The sequence below is a fragment of the Eschscholzia californica genome, unplaced genomic scaffold (genome assembly GCF_041429995.1).
Source record: "Eschscholzia californica isolate CP2 unplaced genomic scaffold, dmEscCali1.0.p SCAF_4, whole genome shotgun sequence".
Classification (NCBI taxonomy): domain Eukaryota; kingdom Viridiplantae; phylum Streptophyta; class Magnoliopsida; order Ranunculales; family Papaveraceae; genus Eschscholzia; species Eschscholzia californica.
In genome coordinates, this window is record NW_028238461.1 from 10,711,412 (window position 1) to 10,738,355 (window position 26,944).

At 36.0% G+C, this 26,944-nt stretch overlaps 4 protein-coding genes across 4 annotated transcripts; 1 reads left to right on the forward strand and 3 right to left on the reverse strand.

Moving 5' to 3' along the window:
* Positions 1-1,053: 1,053 nt before the first annotated feature.
* On the reverse strand, positions 1,054-6,324 carry LOC147542588 ((13S,14R)-1,13-dihydroxy-N-methylcanadine 13-O-acetyltransferase AT1-like). The gene is made up of 2 exons (XM_086635968.1): positions 4,851-6,324; positions 1,054-1,185 (listed from the first exon to the last, which is right to left on the reverse strand). Exon 1 carries the CDS (start codon positions 6,255-6,257, stop codon positions 4,956-4,958), a length of 1,302 nt encoding a protein of 433 aa, XP_086492094.1. The 5' UTR covers positions 6,258-6,324; the 3' UTR covers positions 1,054-1,185; positions 4,851-4,955.
* Positions 6,325-10,325: 4,001 nt separating this feature from the next.
* LOC147542589 (uncharacterized) lies at positions 10,326-11,690 on the reverse strand. The gene has a single exon (XM_086635315.1). It carries the CDS (start codon positions 11,688-11,690, stop codon positions 10,326-10,328), a length of 1,365 nt encoding a protein of 454 aa, XP_086491441.1.
* A 4,558-nt stretch (positions 11,691-16,248) lies between these two features.
* Positions 16,249-17,980, reverse strand: LOC147542590 ((13S,14R)-1,13-dihydroxy-N-methylcanadine 13-O-acetyltransferase AT1-like). The gene has a single exon (XM_086636981.1). It carries the CDS (start codon positions 17,945-17,947, stop codon positions 16,631-16,633), a length of 1,317 nt encoding a protein of 438 aa, XP_086493107.1. The 5' UTR covers positions 17,948-17,980; the 3' UTR covers positions 16,249-16,630.
* Positions 17,981-20,502: 2,522 nt separating this feature from the next.
* Positions 20,503-23,520, forward strand: LOC147542591 (alpha/beta-Hydrolases superfamily protein). The gene is made up of 2 exons (XM_086636980.1): positions 20,503-21,675; positions 22,676-23,520. The coding sequence occupies exons 1-2, from the start codon at positions 20,825-20,827 to the stop codon at positions 23,211-23,213; spliced, it is 1,389 nt and encodes a 462-aa protein (XP_086493106.1). The 5' UTR covers positions 20,503-20,824; the 3' UTR covers positions 23,214-23,520.
* The last annotated feature ends 3,424 nt before the right edge of the window (positions 23,521-26,944 follow it).

The window sequence follows — 26,944 nt, forward strand, 5'->3', positions numbered from 1 at the left end:
TAGCTGCAGTACGAGTTGGGAAACCCCAAATAAGTGAAAAAAAATAATAGTAATAATTATAACATGTATTTTTGGTTCCGTATCAAAAGTGCACCAAACTACTGAATTGTGGTATGGGCGTATGGGTGGTTAACTGGACAAACCAATGAGCAGTTTGGTGTGGTTCTGAAAATCTATTATCCAATCTATCTAGATCTTTTTATATTGGGTTATTTCCCTAATGGCCCCCAACTTTGTGACCAGCTTCCCGCTTGACCCCCTACTTTACGAGAAATACCCATGTGGCCCCCTTCCGTTATAACACCGTTACTCTCTCACTTCCATTTATTTTCTCTCTCCTCCAACATGTTTTCTTTCTCTGCCACCTCGTTAAAACCAGCCAACTCATCATCTTCTCCGGGAAGGTCGCCGGCCGACCAATTTTCCGGTCGGCGACCTTCAAACCTAAAGAAAAAAAATTTCATCTCTCGTCTCTCTCTCTAAAAAAACATTTTTTTTCACCTCCCTCTCTCTCTCTCTCTCTAAACTCCGGCGAAGGGGGTTACCCTTCGCCGGAGGACCTTGAAGGTCTACCGGAACAGACCTTCATGGTCTGTTCCGGCAGACCTTCCAGATCTGCTCGGGCAGACCTTCAAGGTCCTCCGGCAAAGGGTAACCCCCTTCGCCGGAGTTTAGAGAGAGAGAGGGAGGCGGAATTTTTTTTTTTTTTAAAGGTTTGAAGGTCGTCGGCCGGAAAATTGGTCGGCCGGCGACCTTCCCGGAGAATATGATGAGTTGGCTGGTTTTAACGAGGTGGCAGAGAGAGAAAACATGTTGGAGGAGAGAGAAAGGAAATGGAAGAGAGAGAGTAACTATGTTATAACAAAAGGGGACCATATGGGTATTTCTCGTAAAGTAGGGGGCCAAGCGAGAAGCTGGTCACAAAGTTGGGGGCCATTAGGGAAATAACCCTTTTATATCTTCAAATATTTGTTTATTTGTATGATTTGGTTCTTGCATGTATTTACTTCTTTAGTAAAATCGACCTTAATCAGTCCCCTTATCAAATTAGAATTTGTTTTTCTAGCGACGAACAAATGAATTGAATATACGAAATTCTTTCAAAGGAAAACAACATGCAAAATAACATAAAATTACACATTATTAGATACAGATCTTTGAGAAACAATTACCAATCAGCTACGTCTTGTTAAGTTTGTGGCCATCCCACTCAAAACCAATTGGCTATGAGTGGAGATGACCTATACTTTATATTACTATATGTCTAAATTTTTTATAAATCTTATGTAGTATGCTCTATCTTTAGTATAAATAGAGGTAAGATGTAATGAGTGGAGAGGACCTATACTTTATATTCTTGGTTGCTAGTTACCCATTCTTCCATGTGGGACTATTCTCACACGCCCCCTCACGTGTGGCTTTCTTTGAGCATAACACGTGTGTTTTTTTCTTTACAGGTGACGTGGAGCACGTGTGGCTTTTAAGCCTATCACGTGTGGGCCTAGCTCTGATACCACTTGTAGGGGACGATGGTTGAGTTGGATGGCCACAAACTTAACATGGTATCAGAGCCGAAGGTTCAATGTTGAGTCCTACACAAATATTCATCCAAGGTTAATTGGAAATTGAAAAATGGGTGTTGGTGTATCTCCATATTAGAAAAGAAGAAAGAAGAAGAAAAATGCAATGAAAAAAGGCGATGAATTCCTCACTACTGGCAAACAAAAAACTTAAGGGGTAATTTCTAGAAAGGTCAAAATAATATTGAAAATGAGTAGAAAAGCACAAAACATTTGAAAATTATTATTCAGGTCAAAAAGTGTGCAAATACTAAAATACCTTTTTTTGTCATTTTGTGTAACTAAATTCTTTTATTTTTTTTTAAACTTTAAATCGATATAACTTTTGTTTGAGATGTTGGATTTCTATAAAAATTATATATTTAGAAATGATTTTTCATTAGTTTTCTAACAAGATCCACTTTCAATATTTTTTTTTCAAAAAAAAAACCCAGAAAAAAACGGTATTTTTTTTTCTTTTACGTTTTTCTGCAAACGTGTTTGCAACAATCTGTTATGCAAATGTGTTTGCAACAATCTAGTATGCAAACGTGTTTGCAACAATCTGATCTGCAAACATGTGTTTGCATAATGTAAACTGCAAACATGTGTTTGCATAATGTATTCTGTTTTGCAAACATGTTCTGCAAACACGTGTTTGCAACAATTTGTTCTGCAAATACATGTTTACATAATGTAAAATGCAAATTGTGTTTGCAAAATTTAAATTGCAAACATGATTTACTACTAGTATTAACTAGTATTAAGGATCGATCTTAGTGTGAGGATGAAAATATTGCTTCAACAAGTGTGGAAGAAAAGAAATTGAAATTAGAAAGAGAAAGAATTAACAATATCGATTCATCAACAGGTACAAAGAAAAGGCAAGTATGCAATAAGAAGGCAGTGGTTACATTTTCCCCATAATGAATCAAGCACAGCCTAATGAGTCTCTGGAGAACCCCCTTATGAGCTATTTAATGTCATATTACATTTTCCTTCCTGAACCAACACCATTAACACCCATATCCTTAAGATCTTCTAATGTCAAAAATGGCAGGAAAAACCTTGGCTTTGCATTCCACTAAATATCCAGTCATGAGACCTGTCCATTAAAGAAGGTTCCTTTAAGGCATTTCGTCAAACACCTAATGAGCTATGTTGGTATCTCTTATAAATACTTAGAGAGTTGAAGTTTCGCTCTTCTTGGCAGCACAATATATCCACCCAGTTATTCTCACTTACTTCTCCAAACTGAGTCACTTAATGTTATAGAAAGTAGTCTTCTAATAAAAGGCTTCGTCATATTCTCGTAGTTATATCCGGCTTGAATCACGAAAATGAATTTATGATCCTCATGTAACCCTTCTTAATCCCAAATTTAGGGTTCGTTTTTCTTGAGTTTGTATCATCAACATCAGATGAACAACACGCACACTTGAATAAGTTTTGTCGAATCAAGAAGAAAAAGAACGAGAAGCATCGAAGAAGGAGAACCAGAGAAGAATCCAAGAAGAAGAAAACCTAAATATTTCTACTGTGGGGAGATGAAACTTGGATTCAGAGATGGAGATTAAAACAATAGATTCATCATCATCATGAGATGTAAAACACTAACCTAATGAATCCTAATCAGAATAATAAGATGAAGCCGCAGAAATAACGTGAAAGACAGAAAGAGAAAATCTTTTTTATTGCTGTTAGGGGTATTTTGGGATAATCAAAGTTCAAAAATGACCTGATAATTAATTAAGAATATTTTTTCCTCACGAATGAGCAATTCAAATTATTATTCCACCACTGTTTGCTAATTTATAAAAGAACCTAGCTTTTTTAGTAATTAAGCAAAATACTCTGACCTGTACGGTCATTTATCCAAAACTTAATGTACGGTATTCCCACAAAGAAGAAAAAAGAAACAAAGAGAGAGCAAGGAAAAAGTGAATTCCTAAAGAAAGGGTTTGTCCACCTAGTGGTGTGAATGAGAGAATCTCTTAAGAAGGGGAGACAAAAAAAATAGCAAAAAATATCAACAAAAAGAAGACCCAAAAAGCAAGGTTGAGTTATAGCAATTAAATTCAGAACCTCTGAATCCAAGTGATCAAGTTCAATAGGTTGTGAAGAGTCTCTGAATCTAAAATGGATCAAACTCGTATCAACAAAAAAAAAGATAAAGCATCTGCATGAAAATACGACCAAAGTTGTCGTTTGAGCACACCAAGTAAGGAAACGAAAAGTGGGATATTAATTTTTTTATGAAGATTATGGAGAAAAGATAGTGATTCTTATTTCTTTTAAGGATGTCCTGAGTAAGATATTACAAAAGTCTCATTGCTCATTTAAAAATATGTTTCCAGCTACAGCGAGCAAATGGTATCAGAGCTAGGCCCACACGTGATAGGCTTAAAAGCTGCACGTGCTCCACGTCACCCGTAAAGGAAAAAAACACTCGTGTTAGGCTCAAAGAACGCCACACTTGAGGGGGCGTGTGAGAATAGTCCCACATGGGAGAATGGGTAACTAGCAACCAAGAATATAAAGTATAGGTCATCTCCACTCATTACATCTTACATCTATCTATTTATATCTATTTATACTAAAGATAGAGCATACTAGTAAAGACTAGAGAATTCCACATTGGGACTTACAAAGAGTTAATATAATTTTCAGACTAATCTTTTAGTCAAACTTCTCTAGACTATTCTTCTCTAGATATTTCTACTTTAGAAAAGACTCCATCTAAATATTTCTCCCAATACAAAGAGTTACTGATGTAGAGGAATTGGCCGAGAAATACATGGAAGAAATAGAACGGCCAAGTATAAAGGTGACAGACTAAAACGGCCAAAACCGAAGCTACGGGTGTTGAAATCGAACGAAATTTTGAGGGATGGTCGTAAATAGCATTCCGGTCATTCATTGTAGCTTAGCCACAACAGACCCAGTTTGAGGAGCAAATTCCGTCGTTTAGGGTCTCAAAACGAACTTTTACTACTTTTTCAATTTTTTGGTAATTGTTTTCAGTTTAGGATTACTACTATTCTAGTATTTTATTTTATTAAGAGTTGCTATTTGAGTTTGACTAAGATTAAGAAACCCTAGCCCTGTATAAAGAGGGTTAGAAGTGGTTTCAAGTCATTCATTCAAGTTTATCAATCAATAAAATTCAGTCTTTAGTATTACATCTTCTTAATTCGGTTTTATAGTCTTTAGACGAAGATCTAAGACTCTTTTATTAGTTTTCCGCTGCATCAGTTACATAGGAAATTACAAAATACAAATTTCCAACACGTCTCACAAAGACTTACTCAAACTGAATAAATAAAAAACAATTCTCTTCGTAATGAAACTAAAAACCACGCGATGAATAAGAACATGCTTTGTTTGGTAAATTGGTTACGAAATAAAAGCAAGGAACTCTTCATTGAGCTCTAAGGAGGCCATATTTTCCTCTTTCAACCTAATGTTTACTTCTATTCCTTCCCCATCTCTTGTATCCATCAAATGAACCCCTTCTATATCCATGGGTTTAACTGTAGTACAATTTATCAAATCTGGTTTTCCCCAACCAAAATCACTCTCATACAATGGAAATCTACACCAACTAGTCATCACATGTACATCAGCCTCAGTCTGTGTGATCAAACCGGCAAGCACACCCATGGACTTCATGAACTCTTCATCATCCCCTTGTAGTTTCTTTATGTAATCACCGTTAATCTTACTTATCGCGTCTCGTATATGTCCCACCAATTCATCCCACGACTGATAATCTTTTGATATGGTTGCTGTTGTCATTAACACTGCATTCCCAAATGATTGTTTAGGCAATGGTGGGTCCATCCTCTTTCTCAAGTCCACGGCCTGGATAAAGATTGATTTTTCTTTGGACGATGGGCCCGGTTTCGCCATCAGAGACTTCCATATCAGAGCTGACACAGCTTCTACCCGGGTCGGGTTCTTTGAGTCTGGTGAGTCAGCCGCTATTTTGGCACGTAAAGCAGCTAAATTTGCCCCGTTGAATGTGTATTTCTTGGATACAAACCTGCTTCTCGTCGTGTCACTTACGTTTTCAACAGACCTATCAGGTTTTGAAAATGATAATGGCCGAAGAGGGAAGAGAGATTGAGTTTCAAAAGTAGGGGCCAAGAATTCGGTTGACCCACGAGAGATTGCTGCCCAAGTGTTGATGAAGGTAGTCATAGAGGAAGCATCTGAGACCTTGTGGAACATGGAAACTGAAATTGCAATTCCACCACAGTCAAACATGTTGACTTGAATAACCAATGGTGCTGCAGAAGACATATCTGGGGAGCGGATATCATCTTGAGGAAAGAGTTGATGGAGTAAATGTGCTTCAGAGTTCATAAACTCTGACATGACACCGTTCACTTTCGCTTCGACATAGTCAACACCTTCATCGTTACAATCAACAAATAAATTATTTTTGATCCTACCCGCTAATGTGTAGAAATGGGTTAAGGTATCTGATAATGATCTCTTAAGTAAACTACGAAGATCATCAAGCTCAACTTGAGAGGTCGATTTGGAATCGAAGAAATGAATGATAGAGACATAAATTGGAGGCATGATTAGATCAAGAAGCGAGAGAGTAAAGGTAGAAAGGTTAGAGGGAGTAGGAGAAGATGGTTTGATAGTTTCCTTAGAAATGACTTGAACCCTACCAATAGCAGCCATGTTTGAATCTTTAGGTGATAGTTCCAGGGTATATTTGGAGGTGGTACATATAAGCAGAAGAAATTCATTAAATTATGATGGGATGATTGACCACGCCATGTTGTTTCACTTTATTATATTTGCAATCAAATATATAATAATGCCTGATATGGTTATGATGTAGACGTAGCACAAGAATTAAATTCCGAATAAAACTACTATTAAATTAAAACAAATAAACTGAAACAACTAATAAACAAGGTTGCAAACACGATAACTTTCTTATTGATATTCAAAAGATGAAAACAAGACATAATAAACTCCCTGTTATAGGGTTCGTCGAGAGAAAACTTAGAGAAATCGCAGAGAAAAACCATCCACACTTTTTAGCCTTCACATGGAAGAAAACCTAGAAGAACATGATGCTCAGTGATTAAATTTCTTCTTTTACCATTTTCTCGTTTTTTTCTCAACGATATATTGTTGCACCGTGTTTGGTTTTGGTGTTCTTATTCTTGAAGTCAGGATATCAATCTTTTTCTTAAAAAAAAATCCTTCAAATTTGTCCCGCTGTTTCTCTCTCTACAATCTTGTTTTGTTATAGTATTTTCTTGATTTCAACAACATATTTACGTTTTATAATTTTCTGACTTAGCCAGAAAATCATTTACGCTTTGTAATTTTGAACGAGCGAGTTAATTTTTTTAGTTGGCAACACCCTCAAATTTGTTGTAGCACTTTTTTGATTTTGCATAAATTGTGGAAATTTTAACAACATTTTCTCAACTCTGACAAAACATAACATATTTTACAAACATAACATTGTTACTCTCAAAACGACTTTACCGGTAGTAGAACTGTACAGATTTTCTGTAAGTTTTACATTTTGATTCTTTTACCTTTTTTATTTTATCATTCCATGAATCATAAATACTTGTTAGAACACTAATATATTTTATAATTTTACTGACGAGATTGTGGTTATATGTGATTTTCACACAGAATGTTAACCAAAGATCTAACAATACAAGCGCAAAGGAAGAGGGTTGAAATAACTTGGTTGTTACTGGATGAATTGAATGTTAAATGAAAAAAATTTTATAAGTTATTAGTTATTGTAATGGATTATGTTGTAATTGATTCTGTGTAATGAGTTTTTCTTAATTTTAATTACTTTAAGTTTTAGTACAAATATCGTGAAATACGTTAAAAATGTTAAGAGTTAATGGAATATGCTAGGATATATCATAGAACTGTTAGAAATATCACAACGATGTCGGTAATATTTTTTATTATCTTTGAGTATATCCATATAGGGCTTGGCCAACACGGATGAAGATAGGACCAATGTAAAAGAATAAAAAATGTAAGAGGCAGTCGAATTTTGTACCAACATCTATTTCATAATACGAAATCATCAATGTAAAAGAATAAAAATGTAAAACTTTGCGGGAAACCTATATATTTCTATTGTAGTTAAATCTAACTTATTTATGTTTCTAAAGATATGATGGATTCTTTAGAGTTTAGAAGATGTTGATAGAGTTGTCAAAAAGTTTTGCAAAATCTAAGAAATGCTACAAGAAAATATATGATAAATTTTAACAACACACATTATGAATCAATAAAATGCTACAAGAATAATGAAAATGTCATTAAAATATATATATATATATATATATATATATATATATATATATATATATATATATATATATATATATAGCAGTTTACATGCATATTTTAAATGAAAACAAGATTGAATGTTTATTCTAAGATATAATTGTGTTATTAAAATCAGTAAGATGTCTGAAAAAGAGATTGAATTTTTATAAATTTGTAATCTTTTTCGTATTGATAGAGTAATGAACGAGAGCATCTCGGAAGGCTTGAACTCCACCCCAAACTCTTCACCGACGTGGGTGAAAATTAGACCCCATGCATCTGTCTTAACTATTTTCCATTTAAGATAACAGCTATAAGAATTTCATCTCTGAAATCCATTCATTGATTGAATAGCTGTCCACAAAAATGTAAAAGCATTATGTGTAATAAAAATAAATAAAATTCTAGAAAAATGTTTAGAATGTTGGCCTCCTAATTAAAGTAATACAGGAGAATCAAAGAAATGCAAGAGAAATGTTAGAAAACTGGTTAACATAGTGTAAGTAAGTCAAAAAAACATATGATACATTATTACGTTGTTACGTTGAGTCATCACCTAAGTTGTTTGACAAACTTAGAACTGTTTTTGAGTGTGAGTATATAATTTTGTTATTAAAATCAATCAAATGTTAGAAAAAAAATTTAAATGTTGTTATATCTAAGAATGTTGTTAGAAATAATAAGATGCTAGATAAATAATCAAACTTTTATTCACATATTCTAACTAATTTGTAACATATGTCACACATATTATGCTAATAAATCAATAAAACGTTAGGAAAATACTCAAAATGTCAGCAAAATAAATATCAGTTTTACATTATGTTTTTTTATAAAAACAAGATTGCAGTGATGAAAAATTCAGCTTCTTTTCTTAAGAAAAAAAATGATAAAAAATGTTACATTTAAGTATGTTGTTAGAATTAAATAAATGTTTTAAGAAGATTCGAAATTTAATCAACGTATATATTATTTTCCTAATAATTTTCAAGACAAAATAGTTTGTAGATATATAAACGTTGTAAGAAAATAGAAAGAGAGAAGGAAATCTAGTTTTTAAGACAAGAACGACTGATTTTGTATGTTGGTCTTGGCAACTATCAATTATGGAAATAAATTTTGAGAATCAATTTTGACTATAAATTTCCTCTCTTAAAATTTATGAAAAGAATATATTTATTAACTCAACTACAAGAAACCTTCCGTTTAATATAGGTAATGTGAGAAAATAAATGCCTTGAAGCATGGGACCCACCAAAAAATACACTTTTGGACTTGTTTTACATTTCATGTTTTATTTAGTTTTATAGTGTTTATTGATTTAGGAGTGGCTATATGACTTAATCACAAACAAAGCAAGGGTTAATTCCAATTTGGCCCCAATACGTGGACAACAAAGAAAAATTTGGCCAATATTTATCCAATAGTTAAACTTGGCTCATAAGACCATGATTTTGTTTGTCGAACTTAACAATCGATTTTTTTACCCTTTATTCATATTGTTTCTTTGTTTGTCATTTTTCTTTCTTATTGGCAGAAAAGGTCGGCAGAGTCGCTATCAATGACAAAACTGTCATTGTCGATGACCTAAAAGAAAAAGACTTCAACCCCCTCTTTTTCTTTCTCTTCGCAACCACTACTACCATCATTATCATCCCGCACCCCCCCCCCTCCCCCCCCCCCCCCCCGTCCTTTATGGAAGCTTCAACTGGAGCTTCAATTTGAATCCCAGAGAGTTTTAGAAAGAAAGAGATGATGACCCGACACGTATAAGGTCGCGCCTAACTGTCACTGTCGAAGACCTTTCTTTTCTCCTCCAATCACCACATCCACCTCCTCCTCCCACCACCATCATTTCTCTCCCCTCCTTCACCTCTCTTGTCCTTTCTCTTTATCTCCTCTCCTTCTACTTCTTCCTCTACTCCTTCTCCCGCACTCGTTCTGTTCCGACGAAGGGGACCCTCTTTTGCCGGAATAGAGGGAGAGAGAGAGAGAGAGAGTGTGTGTGTGTGTGTGTGTGTGTGTGTGTGTGTGTGTGTGTGTGTGTGTGTGTGTGTGTGTGTGTGTGTGTGTGTGCGCGTGTGTGTGTGTGTGTTTTACGTAATACAAACTAAGTTGCATGAAATTAAACAGTCAAATGCGTGGGGTTAATAACGTTTTGCTTTATGCAGTAAGATAACAATGTCATGCAAAAATAATTTATTCGATGAATCTCAAAATTCATACAATCTTGGACTTTTTATAAGTTTGGTGTTAATATGGGACTTATGGTACTATTAAGATCCACTTTTTGGACCTTAGACCTTTTTTTGTTATCACTCACTGCATGTATAGTTGTTTGACTATTTGTGGTTTTATAGTACGTGCGCATGTATATCTTAAGGCTTTTTTTTTTTTGGTTAAGAGAGGCTATTGCCGATTTTATTAGCTACTCGAGCTTACTGAAATATTGGCTTTATCTGCCGTCAATTGACTTACAATGCAAGCGGGAGTCTCAATGATCTCCTTTCTTAACAATAAATTTAATTGAGACGAATTCTTTGCTAAAAGATGTGCTACTTGGTTTGCATTACGGTAGCAAAATGTAAAGGTGCAACCATGTAGCCGTATACTTTCTCTTCGAATTCTCATTAATGTGGATCTTATTTTCCATGGAATGTCCTTTTCTTCTTCTGTGCATGCTTTAATAATAGTTAAGGCATCTCCTTCAATAACACATTCATACTCTGGTAGTTGTAGTGCCATTTCAATTGCCAAGTAGGCAGCTCTAGCTTCAGCTTCCATCGCCGAGGAAGTACTAACAATGTTTGTAGCAGCCCATACAAATTCCCCATACTCGTTTCTACACACAGCCGCCAAATCAGCTCTTCCTTTCGAGAACGCTGCATCGAAGTTGATTTTTAATTTCCCTCTCTCCGGTGGAGCCCAAACTGTGACCTTATATTCTTCCTCTCTTCTTACCGAGGTCGAGGGATTCATAAATGTACCATGAAAATCCAGCTGCATAGTCAAAGCTTCATGAATAATCTTATAACAATTCGGCTTCTCTCCCTCAAAGACACACTTGTTCCTAGCTTTCCACATGAACCACGCCACATAAAGCCGGAGACTGATGTTGTTTTCATCTTCTTCTTCTTGTATCCAACGACAAATTAACTTATTAAATGGCTCATCTCCATCTACCCGTAATCCCAAGGGGGAACATAACCAAAGTTCTCTCACCACTTTACAAGTCCTAAACAAATGATCAAGATCCTCATCTTCTTCATTACACATGGAACACAGACGTGAAGCTGGTTCAATATACTTGAGAGCCTTGATTTTTGTTGGAAGTGCATCATGAAGAAGTCTCCATATGAAGTAAGTTACCCGAGGAGCTAAATTAAATTTAGTCCACACTTTTTTCCAAGATAAACCGAAAGGGAGCTCCACTGTAAATGATGTGGAAGGTCTTCCCCTTTTTATCGAAGTATACAAGGATTTAGTGGAAAACTCCCCCTTAGTCGTATGCACCCAAATTAATTTATCTTCTTCACTTGAATGCCCAATCGGTAATTGCATTATTGCCTGAGCCGAAATCTCATCGAAAATTCTCTTAATCAAGTCCGAACGCCAATTACCATCTATAATAAGGTCACTCACCAAGAATAGGTTTGGGACGTCTTGTAACTCATATTTCTTCCCCGGTCTAAAGTCATATAAGGTAGGTATCCACGGGTCCTCCCAAATTCTAATAGATTTACCATTACCCACCGCAAAGCATACCCCTTCTTTTATAAATTTTCTCATCTTAAGGCTAAATTATGTGCTACTACAATATGTATATACTTGGTGTTCACCGCGTCCTATAAATTACGGAAACATTCATTTAAAAGGAAAAGACAATTTTTTGTAGGGATTGAAATTTCTTGTTGATGAATTATTTTCATGAAACTGAAAAGACTATTTATTTATTTAATATTATTTGTGGACTCGAAACACATTGACCCTCTGATTTTGCACTGAAAACTCGTCCCCTTGATAAAACTTATGCACAATTAAGTGGAAAATATATTTAGTATAAGTGAGACATTAAATTCATTTGCTGTTTATATTAATTAAATTATGTCTAATAGATCAATAATTGAAATACCATCATTGTGTATTAGGGGGTTCAATAATGCTAATATAAAATATGAAGTTGACTCTATTTTGCTAATAACACGAACAAAATATGTATTTATCATGTCCAGCTATGTTCAAGTCGAGTAGGAGTTTAGCTTTTATTTTATTGTATTTAATGCACTGTATAATATATCCCATATTATACAGATACGAAAATTAAACAATCCTCCTAGAGCTAATCACCTTGCGCACCAGTAGTGCTTTTTATTCTTTAAAATTGACGAAATAAAAAATCTAATATATTGTTGGACAACAATCCTCATGAATTTATAGTCCAAGCTATCTTCTTTTGTTGAAAAATTGTCCAGGCTATCAATTGCGACAAACGTGAAATTATGAACAACCCAAATAGTGACGAAGTCAATAATGTTAGATTAACAAGATAGCACCTTTATTTTTTCACTAAAAGAGTATTCATACTGTCAAATTAAGGCAGTAGGGCTAATACAAGAGTTACAACGATAATCGAACAATATATTATATGTATCATGTATATCGATCAATTCAAGTTTCACACACTAAAAGTATTTGTAAGATAAATCTTAACAAACTTCTTACAACTCCTACCGACATGTATTCAAATCAAGTCAAGCCCAAATAGTCGATCATCTCCTAGATGACTTTGAAATTTTGTTCACAGAGGATGAGACTACATCGGCCCCTCTGGTAGTATTACAGAACTACAAGTAACTAACTGAGGATGATCAGCGGGCCATAACCAGGGTCCCAACAGACCCAATGGCGCCAGGAAATAAGAGAAGTGGTGTTCAGTATGGGTCCAGTCAAAAGCCCTGGCCCAAACGGTGTCTCATGCATCTTCTATCAAGATCAGTAGCGTGTGGTGGGGGGTGCGGGGTGTGCTCCCGCACAGGGCCCCCCACCACATTGGGCCCCCAATTTTTTTAGTTTCCTACCTTTATGCTTGCACCAGGTTTACCAATGAAGGTAAATTGGGCCCCTAATACCTACTTTCCCACTTTCTCTTTCTTCACTCCCTTTTTTAGCTCTATTCTCTCTTATTACTTCCAACTTCAAGATGCAATTTCCTTTTATGCCAAAAAAAAAAATGCAATTTCCATTAAAATTTATTTTATAGTTTACTATTTTGAATTTCATTAAACTCTAATTATTATAAATTATTTGGAGATTTTGAATTGATTAGTTTTTTAATTTATTATTAGACCTTGATTGTTAGATCATTTAAATTTTATTATTTTTTATGGTCAGATCATTTAAGTTTTATCATCTGGGTTCAATTCGTCGATAGAATACTTTTATTTCATTGTTAGATCATTTAATTTTATGTTTATTATACTACGTAAAAAAAATGTAGATACTGTAAAAATTTAATTACTATTTGGCACCGGACCTCCAATTCCTTAGCCACGCCACTGATCAAGATGGGTGGAAAACTATCAAATAGGGACTCTTTATGTTCATCCAACTGGTATTATCTCAGGGCTTTTTCCAATCAGCATTGACCAACATCCATTTTGTTCTTATTCCCGAATCCGAGCATCCCTCGACAGCTTTTGACTTTCCACCAATTGTTTTGTGTAATACATTATACAAATTCATCACGAAGTTGCTAGCTAACAGAATTCGACCATTACTGGAAGCAAGGATAAATTGATAACAAAATACTTTTATTCCTGGGAGACAGATTATCGACAATATCGGGGTGGTTCAGGAGGGCCTTCACTCTATGAGTCTCTCAAAGGCGAGAAAATGAGCATTTGCCTTGAATATGGACATGAGAAAATCTTATTACAAAATTAACTAGGACTGTCTAAAACAGACTCTACTCGCTTTTGAAATCTCATGAAATATTTTTACCTTGATTATCGTTTGTGTTAGCTCACCCACCTTCAGTATCATTGTGAACGACAATCATTATAGTTAGTTTCAACCATCTAGAGGTCCACGATGGATATGTCCTTCATCACCCTATCTCTTTATTTTGGTACCACAGTTACTATTCTTGTTAATCGAGAAATATGAAGCAGACTCCTCGTTTGATGGCTATAGAGTGAATTGGTACACACCCCGAGTGTCTCATTCGCTCTTTGTCGATGATCTAATTATATAGTGGAATCTACGACGAAGGGCTTTTCAACTCAGGCAGTCAACTATACGAAGTCCTCACTGTATTTTAGCTCATGTGTCGGTCACCCAAAAGTCGTGTTCTTCAGTCAATTTAGTGCAGAAGCCCACTCCTTAGCGCACTCTCTCCTACCCTCTACTACTTAACTTGTTGGTCCTTGTATTAGACCGTTGTGTTTACCTTTATTTTAAACCGTCCTGTTTACGTGTAACTTCATTATTGTACTCAGTTTATATCAATGAAGTTATCAGTTTTCGAGAAAAAATAGGAAGAAAATAACTACTAAACTCTAGTTTCCTTGATTGGTCCTAATCCTAATTTCATAAACTTAGAAACAATTAAGTACCTAAACTTAGAAACTCTAAACAAAGAAAATAGGTGACTTGGCTATGAAGCCCGTCATTGCCATGGCCGAGAAATCCATGCGTGTGAGAATAGTCCCACATGGGAGAATGGGTAACTAGCAACCAAGAATATAAAGTATAGGTCCTCTCCACTCATTGTCAATTGGTTTTGAGTTGGATGGCCACAAACTTAACATGGTATCAGAGCTAGGCCCACACGTGATAGGCTTAAAAGCCACACGTGCTCTACGTCACCCGTAAAGAAAATAAAAACACACGTGTTAGGCTCAAAGAACGTCACACGTGAGGGGGCGTGTGAGAATAGTCCCACATGGGAGAATGGGTAACTAGCAACCAAGAATATAAAGTATAGGTCCTCTACACACTCATGAATGATGAGATTAAAAGGAGACAGAGTGAATGTTGAAAGGTGAGATTAGGGGTGGGAAAAGTAAGAAAAACACTAGATTTTCTTTCATGACAAATCTGTAAATATTGTGTAAAGTATACCCAGTTTTGTAACCTCCATTATTTAATTCTCAGAAAACCTGCGCGTGGACCTGCAATGAATTTTTTTTCTGATGCGGACTGACCTCCCATTATAGGTTTGTTTTTGGGCGTTTGCCCACCTTCTCTTTCTTAAATAACACTATTGAGGTCTCTCATTAAAAAAAAAACACCTCAAAAGTAACATTATAAAAACTTAAAAATTATTTAGTTGTTATTTCCTTGTTGGCTAGTTTTATTTAAAATTTTGGCTCTAATAACCAAAAAAGGGAATAATTAAATATATTCTCATACAAACCAATAAAGACTCTAAACTCAAAATAAAACAGGTTTTGGTGGGACTCTAGTCTGAAACTATCTATTTCATCTCAATATTGCCCCTCAACCAATAAACTCTAACCTGTTAGAAACTCAAAGGTTCTTAGGATTGAGTTAACCAATATATTGTTGCCAAAATTTGTTTAAAAAAAATAAAAAAATCAGAGACATACATAGAGGACTTAGAGTTTTAGTTACTTATCATTTTTTAGTGATCAGAGAATAACAGAGAGATGTGAGACACCTAGAAAGTCTGCAGATGAAAAGAAGATGCAAGAAGAACCAGAAGATGTAGGAAAACCAGAAGATGAAGAGAAGGTGCAAGGAGATGAGAGAGTGAAGAGTAGTTGTTTAAGACTGAAGTTAAGAGAAGGTGTGAGAAGAACCAGAAGATAAAGAGAAGGTGCTAGAAGAAGTGAAGAACCAGAAGATGAAGAGAAGTCGAAGGTGCGAGAAGATGAAGAAGAAAGAGTGAAGAATCGACTGGTCCTTAGAAGGTCATTACTATATAGGTAGTGAAGGGGCGTCTTAGGATTTTGCGGAGACGCTCCTTTTAATCCAACGGCTGAGAGTTTCTCTTGAAGAGACATGAAATCTCAGTCGTTGGATGTGCTTTATAGCTCTCGAGCGATCCCTCAAGGGGTAGATAATCGGACAGACGGTCGGGTTTTCGGGTGGATTACACCGATCCCTAATTACGGAGTATAATGGATCAGAACTCGGATAGAAGCCCTTACCCATGTCCCGATTGCTAGAACCCATTGTGATGGGCCAGGTAAACCCAGCTCGAGCTCATTTTGCCTACAGGTCCTTGGCGCGTTAGGCGTTCACCTTCGGCTTCGGATCACAGACTCGCAGACCATTTTTCGGCCCTACTCGAGGGTGCCCATTGAATTCCTTAAAGGGTAAGTTTAATAGAAAACAATATCATCCAAATATCCCAAAAAAAAAAAAAGAACACCGGAGTTTCTTAACTGAGTCAAGCAGTTGTTGTTTAACAAACGATTTCGAGACAATTAAAAATCACTAAACGACTTCAACAAACAAGAAAAGACCTCAACAAACTTATTTTGTGCCTTTCTCCCTCTCTCTAAAGATCTTTCCCTATAAATACACAGTTACTCATCAGTCGTCTTTCTCTCTATAAAATTTTATCTCAGAGTTTTTTTATTTGAATTGTTAAGCGTATGCCTCGAACCCTTGACCTCTAAGGTAGAAGATTATACCTCTTACCACTCCAACCAAGGGTTGTTGGCAATTTTATCTCAGAGTTGCTTTGTTTAGTAAATTGGTTACGAAATAAAAGCAAGGAACTCTTCATTGAGTTCTAAGGAGGCCATGCTTTCCTCTTTCACCCTAATGTTTACTTCAATTCCTTCCCCATCTCTTGTATCCATCAAATGAACCCCTTCTATATCCATGGGTTCAACTATAGTACAATTTATCAAATCTGGTTTTCCCCAACCAAAATCACTCTCATACAATGGAAATCTACACCAACTAGTCATCACAAGTACATCTACCTCAGCCTGTAGTGTGGTCAAACCGGCAAGCACACCCATTGACTTTATGAACTCTTCATTGTCCCCTAGTAGTTTCTTTATGTAATCATCGTTGATCTTACTTATCTGGTCTCGTATATGTCCCACCAATTCATCCAACGATGATTGATAGTCTTTTGATACTGTTGTTGTTGCCATTAAAACTGCATTCCCAAATGATTGTTTAGGCAATGGTGGGTCCATCCTCTTTCTCAAGTCCACGGCCTGGAGTAAGATCGATGTTTGTTTCGACGATGGATCCGATTTCGCCATCAAGTACTTCCATATCAGAGCTGACACCGCTTCTACCCGGGTCGGGTACTTTGAGTCTGGTGAGCCGGCCGCTATTTTGGCACGTAAAGCAGCTAAATTTGCCCCACTGAATGTGTATTTCTTGGAGACAAACCTACTTCTAGTTGTGTCACTTACGTTTTCAACAGACGTATCAGGTTTTGGAAATGATAATGGCCGAAGAGGGAAGAGAGATTGAGTGTCGAAAGTAGGAGTCAAGAATTCGGTTGACCCACGAGAGATTGCTGCCCAAATGTTGATGAAGGTAGTCATAGAGGAAGCATCTGAGACCTTTTTTTTTTTTTTTTGTTGAGAAACTGAAATTGCAATTCCACCACAGTCAAACATGTTGACTTGAATAACAAAAGGTACTCTAGAAGACATATCTGGGGACATGACAACAGCAGGATGTAAGAGTTGATTGAGTAGATGCGCGTCAGAGTTCATATACTCTGACATGACACCGATGACTTTCGCTTCGATATAGTCAACACCTTCATCGTTACAATCAACAAATGAATTATCTTTGATCCTACCAGCTAATGTGTAGAAATGGGTTAAGGTATCTGATAGAGATCTCTTAAGTAAACTACGAAGATCATCAAGCTCAACTTGAGAGGTCGATTTGGAATCGAAAAAATGAATGATAGAGACGTAAACTGGAGGCACGATCAGATCAAGAAGGGAGAGAGTAAAGGTAGAAAGGTGAGAGGGAGTAGGAGAAGATGGTTTGATAGTTTCTTTAGAAATGACTTGAACCCTATCCATAGGAGCCATGTTTGAATCTTTATGTGATAGTTCCAGGGTACATTTAGAGCCGGTATATATAAATGAACGAAATTCATTAAATTATTATGGGATGATTGAAATTGAAGAGATTGCATTAAAGTCATATATCATTGACTATAATTATTTATTTATACATATATATATATATATATATATATATATGTATGTGTGTGTGTATGTTCACTTTATTGTATTTGCAATGAAACATAAAATAATGCCCAATACGTTTATACGCAACGAGGCCACAAATCCACGCTATAGTACAACGTGCTAATACATGCGTGTAATTTTTTCTAGAATTTTTTAAGACATTACGTGACAAGAAAATCATTTCATGTTCATCTTCGACGCTTTAATGGGATATTTAGAAAAAACGATGAGGCATTTAACTTAGTAAGAGTTAGTATATTATATTGAATGGAGACACATCCTTACAAACTATACTACAATAACAACATGTTCAGTCTACCACCACTTGCTGTAATAATCGGACAACCCACTTCGCATTCTGAAGGTTTAAGGTCTAATTCAAATGGAAGTAACAGAACACTCACTTCGCGTTCCAGAGGTCTAAGGTCTAATTCAAATGGAAGTAACAATCTATGATAGTCATAGATCCTCATTCAATACTTGATGAGATTTTATTTGGTCCTTCTATATGCGAATTATATATATAATTACATATAACCCTACGACATAAACTCCAAAATTTTGAAGGTCCCAAATTCAATTCTCAGAGGAGGTAGAATCTATGGTTATTGAATTTGAGTTATCAAAAATATAATAATAAGTTTGTTCCGGGTTAGTCTCATTATATGTTGTTGGGCTTTAGGCCCCCTTCAATTAGTAATTTAACTTGGGCAGTTATCGTGTTTGTCACATCTTGATGATGTATCAATGTCACGTAATGACTAACGTAGATCGTAGTTCGTTTCAAACAAAAATTGATAACTACTTAAAAACCATAAGATTTAGATTTGTAGATGAAAATTGGACGATTATTCAAGTCCTTCAGGTACGTGTATAGGACGAATTCTTCGGGGCATCTTCAATGGAAGATTCAGAAAGACTTCAAAAACTAAAGATGACAAAATAAAAATATTCTAATAACTTAGTGTCATGATATGGAGGTTAAAAGATGATCTCCAGTGAGACACTCTATTAGAAACTCTACCATGATATGGAGGTTATTTAAAAAGATAACACTTTTATTAGAACACTTCCAAGTTCCAAGATAAACTATCAATGGGTATCTCATTGGAGATGCCCTGATTAGAGTGTCATGGACTTGGAAGACTGCCCTAAGTTTTAGTGCCCATGGACTTGAGTAGAATGTGCCGGGGAGTGCTTTTAATTCGAAGTCAGAAACCCACGTGTGTGCATATAGTCAAATTAGTGCTTACAGAATTTCCCAGGGATTAAGGTGTTGTTTTATCAAAGACAGGCTATAGGCACCCTAATTCTTCTTTGCCATTATGACATATGAATAGTCATGAACTCATGGTATACAATTTGTAAACTGCATCAACAGCTTTTCGGGATGGGTTGAAGGTGTTGAATTGGTTCTTTTTTTTTTCTTTTCTTGAGAGTGTTGAATTGATTCTTAGGAAGCTATTTGTGATGCTTTTTGTGACAGATTTTTGGTGCTTTTTTATGACGGTTTATTGATGGTTTACTTGATGCTTTTGTGGAATTTATTGTGCTGACAGTTTTGCCCTTGCATTTTATCACGACTTTTACAATGTTTTGTTGACCTGTCCATACCTTTTGTGTCGTGTCTTAATATTTTTGTGTGACAATTTTTCGCTTGATATGTTTTTCTAACACTTGACTACATTTTGTAGCAATAAAGTATAAAAAAGTAATAGAAGAAAGAAACAGCTTGAAAAGTGTCAAGAAACATTACAACAAGTAGCAAACACGAAAATGGCTAAGACGCTGTAGAAAATTGTTAAGCACCCTCAATAGTTTCCAAGAAGCTATCGCAACACTTTTTCTTACACTGTTGACCTTTTATGTCGCTTTCTCCACATATTTGTCCAAATATTTTATTACGCATCCCGAGTACTTTGTGACGCTTCTTAGACACTCTCTTTGTGATGTCATTGCAACTCTTTCTTATCCTTTGGTTGATATTTTTTGTAACCCTTAGAAGGGATTGTTGCGACTCTATCTTTAACACGTTTAACCCGCTAACCTTTTTTGGTTCTTCATCCACTCTTCTGCGACACTTCCCCCAAAATTCTTTCAACCCTTTCTCATCATATATTTTGTGACGCTTCTTCAAAACTCTTGCTTGCAAAAGGTCTTGTCAAATTTCATCTACAAAATTGTGACACTTGACGATAGTTCAATGTGATGCTTCGAGCTATTTTCTCGTAATCTACAATTTTCTCAACAAAATGTTTTAGGGACGATTTCCCCTTTCGCCTTCGTGTGGCAACCGTCCCTATTTAAATTCCACCGTCACTTATCAGCCGTCGAGATATGTTGTGAAAGAAGACGAGATGAATGGCTAGATCTCAAAAAAGACAAGACATGGTGGGGGGGCCAAAATAGTTTTTGTATGCGTATTATTCAACCTAGCTCATTCTAGCAATCATCCCCATCCCTTGATTGAAACGACCCACCGCAATTCCCCTCTTTCCCTTTCTCTCTCTAGAATTTCTTTCTCTTCAGACGCCATTGAAATATTTGAAATTGATCCAGTCATCACAATACTCTCTTCTTCCATGAAATCTCTCAAAAAGAAGAGAACTTTCAAAATACCCATCTCTGGTTGAGTAATTCCCCCATGAATTCACCCTCAATTGTGTAAAGATTCAAGAAAGTTTCAGAGAGAGAAAGTTTTAGAGAGAGAAAGAGATGCCTAGCGTGACTGTAAAACTTTACAGCGTTTTCTTTAAATTTCTTCTTAAACATAGATTACAAAATCGGATCCAAACTCCATTTGATGATACTAATAATAATCCTTCCTTTGGTGTTACATCAAGACCAGAAGAATCAGTTGTTGCTGCTAATCCTTCTTTCACAGACGGTGTCGCCACCAAAGACATTCACATTGATACATTAACTTCTCTCTCTGTAAGAATTTTTCTCCCTGAAACTTGTCTTGCTGGTTCTGATTCTAAATCCCAATCTAGGGTTAGGGTTAAAAATTCTTCTAATGATAGTAATCTTGATCAATCACAACACCCACTTCGAAGGAATAGTTATGATCCATCTGTGAATGGTAAGACTGATTCTTCTCTGACGAAGCAGCAGCTTCGTCGGAGTAGTTATGGTGGTAGTCATGATGCTGAAGGTTTGAATTCAAAACAAGACAATGGGGTTTATAGAGGGTATTCTCCATTAATGGATAACAAGAACCAGATCTGTAGGAAAATGCCTGTAATTTTACAATTTCATGGAGGAGGTTTTGTTTCAGGGAGTAATGATTCAGTAGCTAATGATTTCTTTTGTAGAAGAATTGCAAAATTGTGTGATGTTATTGTGATCGCTGTTGGGTATAGACTTGCTCCTGAGAATCGTTATCCCGCAGCATTTGAAGATGGGTTAAAGGTGTTGAATTGGTTAGGAAAACAAGCAAATTTAGCCGAATGTACGAAATCTCTTGGTACTAGTAGAAGTGGATCAGATGTTCATCGCCACGTTGTTGATGCATTTGGGGCGTCAATGGTGGAACCTTGGTTAGCTGCTCATGGTGATCCTTCTAGGTAAATTTTTTATCTTTTCATCTGCATTCAAGTAATTCATTTTCGTACCCACATTATATTTTCGGTTTACTAACTATATATTAGATTTAGATTTCTTGCTTTAGCTTTTTGGAATTGAACAAATTAAAGTTCAAACAAGCTTATTTGGATGACTTCGATTCTAGTTTTGGTGATCGAAACCAAATTAGTAAAGTATTTTGAAATTTTGTGGATTTGGGGCATACGGAGAAGTCGAATAAATGTGCATACAGCATATATATTCGACTTTGTTGGTATTTCTATTCTGTTTGTGCTTACTTACTAATCATGGACTAATTGAAGTGGTTTTAGTGAGAAGTGGGGAGATATTGATCATTAAGTTTTCATGTACTGTCACGTCTTGTCATGAAAATAAGAGAGATTTAGTAGCAAATTTATCTTGTGCCTGGATTTGTTTCGACTAATTTAATCTGCTGTTTCTTAAGTGTGATATAACCATATGTGATAGTATAGATGAAATACGTGAAGTGTGAAACATAGGTGCACTTGATTTATGATGGTTCATACTGGGTTGGGTTCGGAATTTTCTCCTCGGGTTGTAAAAGTTGTGGATACTGGATAGTTCTTTCCTGACTGGAAAGTTATATACATTTTGTTGATTGCTTCTCTTGGATGTACATCCTTGTTGGGGAAATAACATATTAAATGTATACGTTTATCGAACAAATGAATCTTCTGATGAGAAAATTGTGAGGTGACTCCTCCAACGATGCCCTTCAATCCACTAAGAAACTATTATTTTCAGAAAACAGAAAAAACAGTGTAAAGGGAACTCAATTTTCTGAGAGCAGAAGTTGAGCTTCATGTTGGGAGTTGGAACCTTGACTGATGTTTGGCAATTCTTTGCTAGGATGATTTCGTTTCTCTTTCTTGTTGGATAGTTTACATTTCCGTTCATTTATTTCCATTGGCTAATGATAATGTACCTAAATAGTTATGTTGTTTGATGTTAATGAAATAGGTGTGTTCTCCTAGGCGTTAGTTGTGGTGCAAACATTGCAGACTATGTGGCTCGAAAGGCAGTTGAGTCGGGCAAACTTTTGGATCCCGTTAAAGTGGTAGCTCAAGTTTTGATGTACCCATTTTTCATCGGAAGTATACCTACTCATTCAGAGATCAAACTGGCAAATTCTTACTTCTACGACAAACCCATGTGCCTATTAGCATGGAAACTCTTCTTACCCGAAGAGGAGTTTAGTCTGGATCATCCAGCCGCAAACCCTCTCATCCCCGGAAGAGAACCTCCATTGAAATTCATGCCTCCAACATTAACAGTGGTAGCAGAACATGACTGGATGCGAGATCGAGCTATAGCTTATTCAGAGGAACTTCGAAAGGTAAATGTCGATGCACCTGTTCTAGAGTATAAGGACGCCGTCCATGAATTCGCAACCCTAGATATGTTACTCAAAACACCACAAGCCCAAGCTTGTGCAGAAGATATTGCTATTTGGGTAAAGAAATATATCTCGCTTCGAGGCCATGAATTCTCATATTAAGTATAGTTGTTTGTAAACCCACAGCAAGATCAGCGGTTTTCGTATGTTGGTGTTTTTCTCCCATGAGATTCGAGGGAAGGGTAGTAGTCAGTACTCGGCTGTCTTGTGAGACCTGTAAGTTCTATTACTGTAAGATTATAAATTTGTTACTTGTAGGACTAAATCGCCGAACTTGAGAGAGATTTTTTTCTGTTGTGGAGGCGTCGTTGGGAGTTTGTTTTCTGTAACATTCAATTGTTTCACTTTTGTTTCTTCTCTGTAAAATGTATTATTTTTCATGAATAGAGAGTTTAATTGAAATCAGAAAGTCACTTATTTGCTCATGAATGAATGTGAAATCACAATTAGTGGCATGTGTTTTTTCTCATTGTTTGAATCTGACTCGTCTGAATGGGTGATTCGTCTGAATCAAATGGATTCGATATCAACCTGAATCACCCATTTGTTGATGAATGGGTGTGAAATGACTTAGTGGGTGTTTTTTTTTTCTCTCTGTCTGAAACTGTCTCATTCGGTTGATTTTTGGTGATTTGGCTTAATCAATTGGATTCAATATCAATCCAAATCACTCGTTCAGACAAGCCACACATCATGAACCAGATAAACATATAATTTGAAATCATACACAAGTCAACTCAAACCTCGAGTCAGAAGAAAACAAACACATCTACTTGTTTCACAAGTCTTCCAGCTCTGGTGATATTTTTAGCAAGTTATGAATGAATCTAGATCTTTGAATATAATGAAGAGTATTTTGAATTGGAACACAAAGGCGCAAAAATTACGAAGCACAAGATTTCGATTTCTGAAGCGTGGATGAAGCAGCATTGTTCAATGTTATAGCAGAGTTGTTATAATGGTAAACAGAAACGGACCGAAAATAATACAGCACAAAGGCGAACAATTATAAAGCACAAACACAATCATATTATTATAACTTTTGTAAATGAACAACCTCATACAAGATTTAGTAACAAAATAAACAATAGTAACATGAAAAAGCTTCCAAATAGAAAGATCCCAACTCACATTTAAACAAAATACAATAAACTCGATTGATTATTTTCTCTCCGAAGAACATGGTGAGGTCAAACTAGTAGAAGAAAGCGAAAAAGGTGAAGATAGCCGATGAGAAAATCGCAGGTGAGAAAGAAGCAGCAGCGCCAACATTGGCGCCAGGGGCTGGGGCAGGACTATGTGCCACAGGAGCCTGAGTTGGGGTATGCCCCTTCTCATGTTTGGGAGGTGGAGGTGAGGCAGGAGTATGTGCCTTCTTATGTGTTGGAGCTGGAGCTGGAGCTGGGGTTGGGGCAGCAGCCACTTGTGAGACAAAAAGTAGCACGAACATCGCGATGACCATACATGCTGGAATTTTGGTTGCCATCGCGAAGAAAAAGAAAACGAACGAAAAGAGATGGTCAGATGGAGATTGGTTTCTTAGACAAGTTTGTTCAATGAGATACTAGTTGTATATATATAGAAAGAAGGTGATATCTTGGGTAGGATATGTTCATAATAAACCTATTTCAATTGATATAAATATATAATTCTTCTAATTCACAGCTAGATTAAATTTCATCTATTAATTAGGAGTAATAATTGAATCGACGGACCTTACAAGTTTGTATAATTATGTGTTAATAAACTAATTATAGACTTAATCAAAACCGTGTTCTTAACAAATAGTCTTCATACATATATGAATTTTTAAAGACTACCCATCTCTAATTGTTTTGTAAGAGATTGATTGACATGGTATGCACTACCTTGAGCAGAGAGATAAATTGATAATGCTATAATAATTTGTAGTGGTACACAACTATCTTAGTTTGGTATGAAGTTCTTAGGGCAAAGGTTATCTAATCCATGAGTACATCTTCATGAGAATTTTGACATAAAGAATAAGAATTTGACCTATTCGGATCCACTTAGAATTTATTGAAAAATTGTATTATGCCCGATCTGTAGACTGGAATCTCGATAGGTTTAAGTGGAAGGACAGAATTTAGAAAGAGGACTGGGTTCTATTCTCTATTTAATTCCTGCCCGCTCACCCAAGTCAGTCAGAATTCTGCTAGTCTGAGGTTGGTAGAGTATAACATAGGATGACGAGAAATTATAGGTCTAAATCTTGGAAGGATGATTTTGAAAGCGGTCCTATGACTAACCATTAAGTTTAAGATATGACACATTAGTCATTTCCCTTGCCCATTTTTCGGAAAACTTCCCCACATCTCTCTTTCATAGTCATCTCTCTTTCATATCAATTAAGATCAAAAGACAACATCAACTCTGATATCACTCGATAACGTCTTAACTTACCATCTAGCCACAACATTAAAGACTTTCTCTGAAATCACGAGCAATATCTACCACTGTACATCTCCACAACTTAGGCAGGATATCTATATCATCAAGGTCCCCTCCTCTCTCTCTCTCTCTCTCTCTCTCTCATTTGAAGGATGAAGGATGGGTAATACTCATTGTTTATCTTGTGAGCCCATGTGTTCTCTCATTCATGGAAACATCTAGATTAACATTCTATTTTTCGCTCTAGTTTCTTCTCAGTTACTTTTTCATAACATGAATGGCATTGTGATAGATTCAGTCAAGAACAGAGGAGGCGAAGAAAGCCAGACGTGCCGAATATTGCCGATGGATAACCATAATGAAGGAAATTATTGGACGCCTGACGCCTACTAGTTATAACTTATAAGGTAACTTGCTTTCTCTTGATAAAGGAAGCTTCCATAGAAGTCATTTGAATCTGATTAATGACTTCTATTGCTTTCTATTACCACATGCCACAGGATCCTAGGTCAGGCCAATCGGCAGGGGCGTGGAAGAGGGGGTGCCATAGGTGGACGGCACCGGGCCCCTCTCACACGACAAGAAAAATCGAAGAAATTGGGGCCCCTCGAATATCTTATTTCGGTATAAATATTTAAAGGACTAAACCTTTATCATAACTTAGTTGTAGCTCATTTGGTAACCTCCTTGTTTTACAAACAAGAGGTCAAGAGTTCAAATCTCACTACCTTCATTTTTTTTCTTTTTTAAATATCAATTACAAATATATGCTTCTAGACTAATGATTCAAAGGAAGTTTAATAAGTATTGTGTTCGTCTTTTTTTTTTTTCAAAAATGATTCTTGAAAATTTGTATAGAATTAAAATTAATGTTTTTTTATGTTGAAAAAAAATAAATGGTTGGCAAGTTATTTTGTCATAAATATTTTTTTAATTGTCTTAAATAGTTTGAAGCATCAAACATATTCAATTGTTATATTCATTCACATTCATCTAAAATATATCAAAAGTGAATTTAGTAACCAAAGTAAATTTTTTTGGTTAACTATGATACGTATAATCTGCAGGGGTTTTTGAGGAGAGAGAAAGACTCGCATGACGTAAGCAGGCGATTTCTTCACCCTCTCCTTTTTCCCCAAATCGAAGAAACCCTAATCTTCATTTCTCCTTAATCCTGAAGGATAGATCCTTCACTTTCCTTGAAATCATTACTTCTAGTCTAGTCGCGATTGATGGAGAGCCAATAACATCAAAGAATTGAAGAGGATAATCCGGCAAAGCGAACAAATCGAGGCTGCTTAGACACTTCGCGTTCCACCATTCATCGAAGTTTAACCAAGGAAGAAGAAGAGTCGTCACCTAGGGAATACGCAAGGAATTAACAGAGTTACAACCAGAGCAGAAGCAATTTCCCAGGTTTG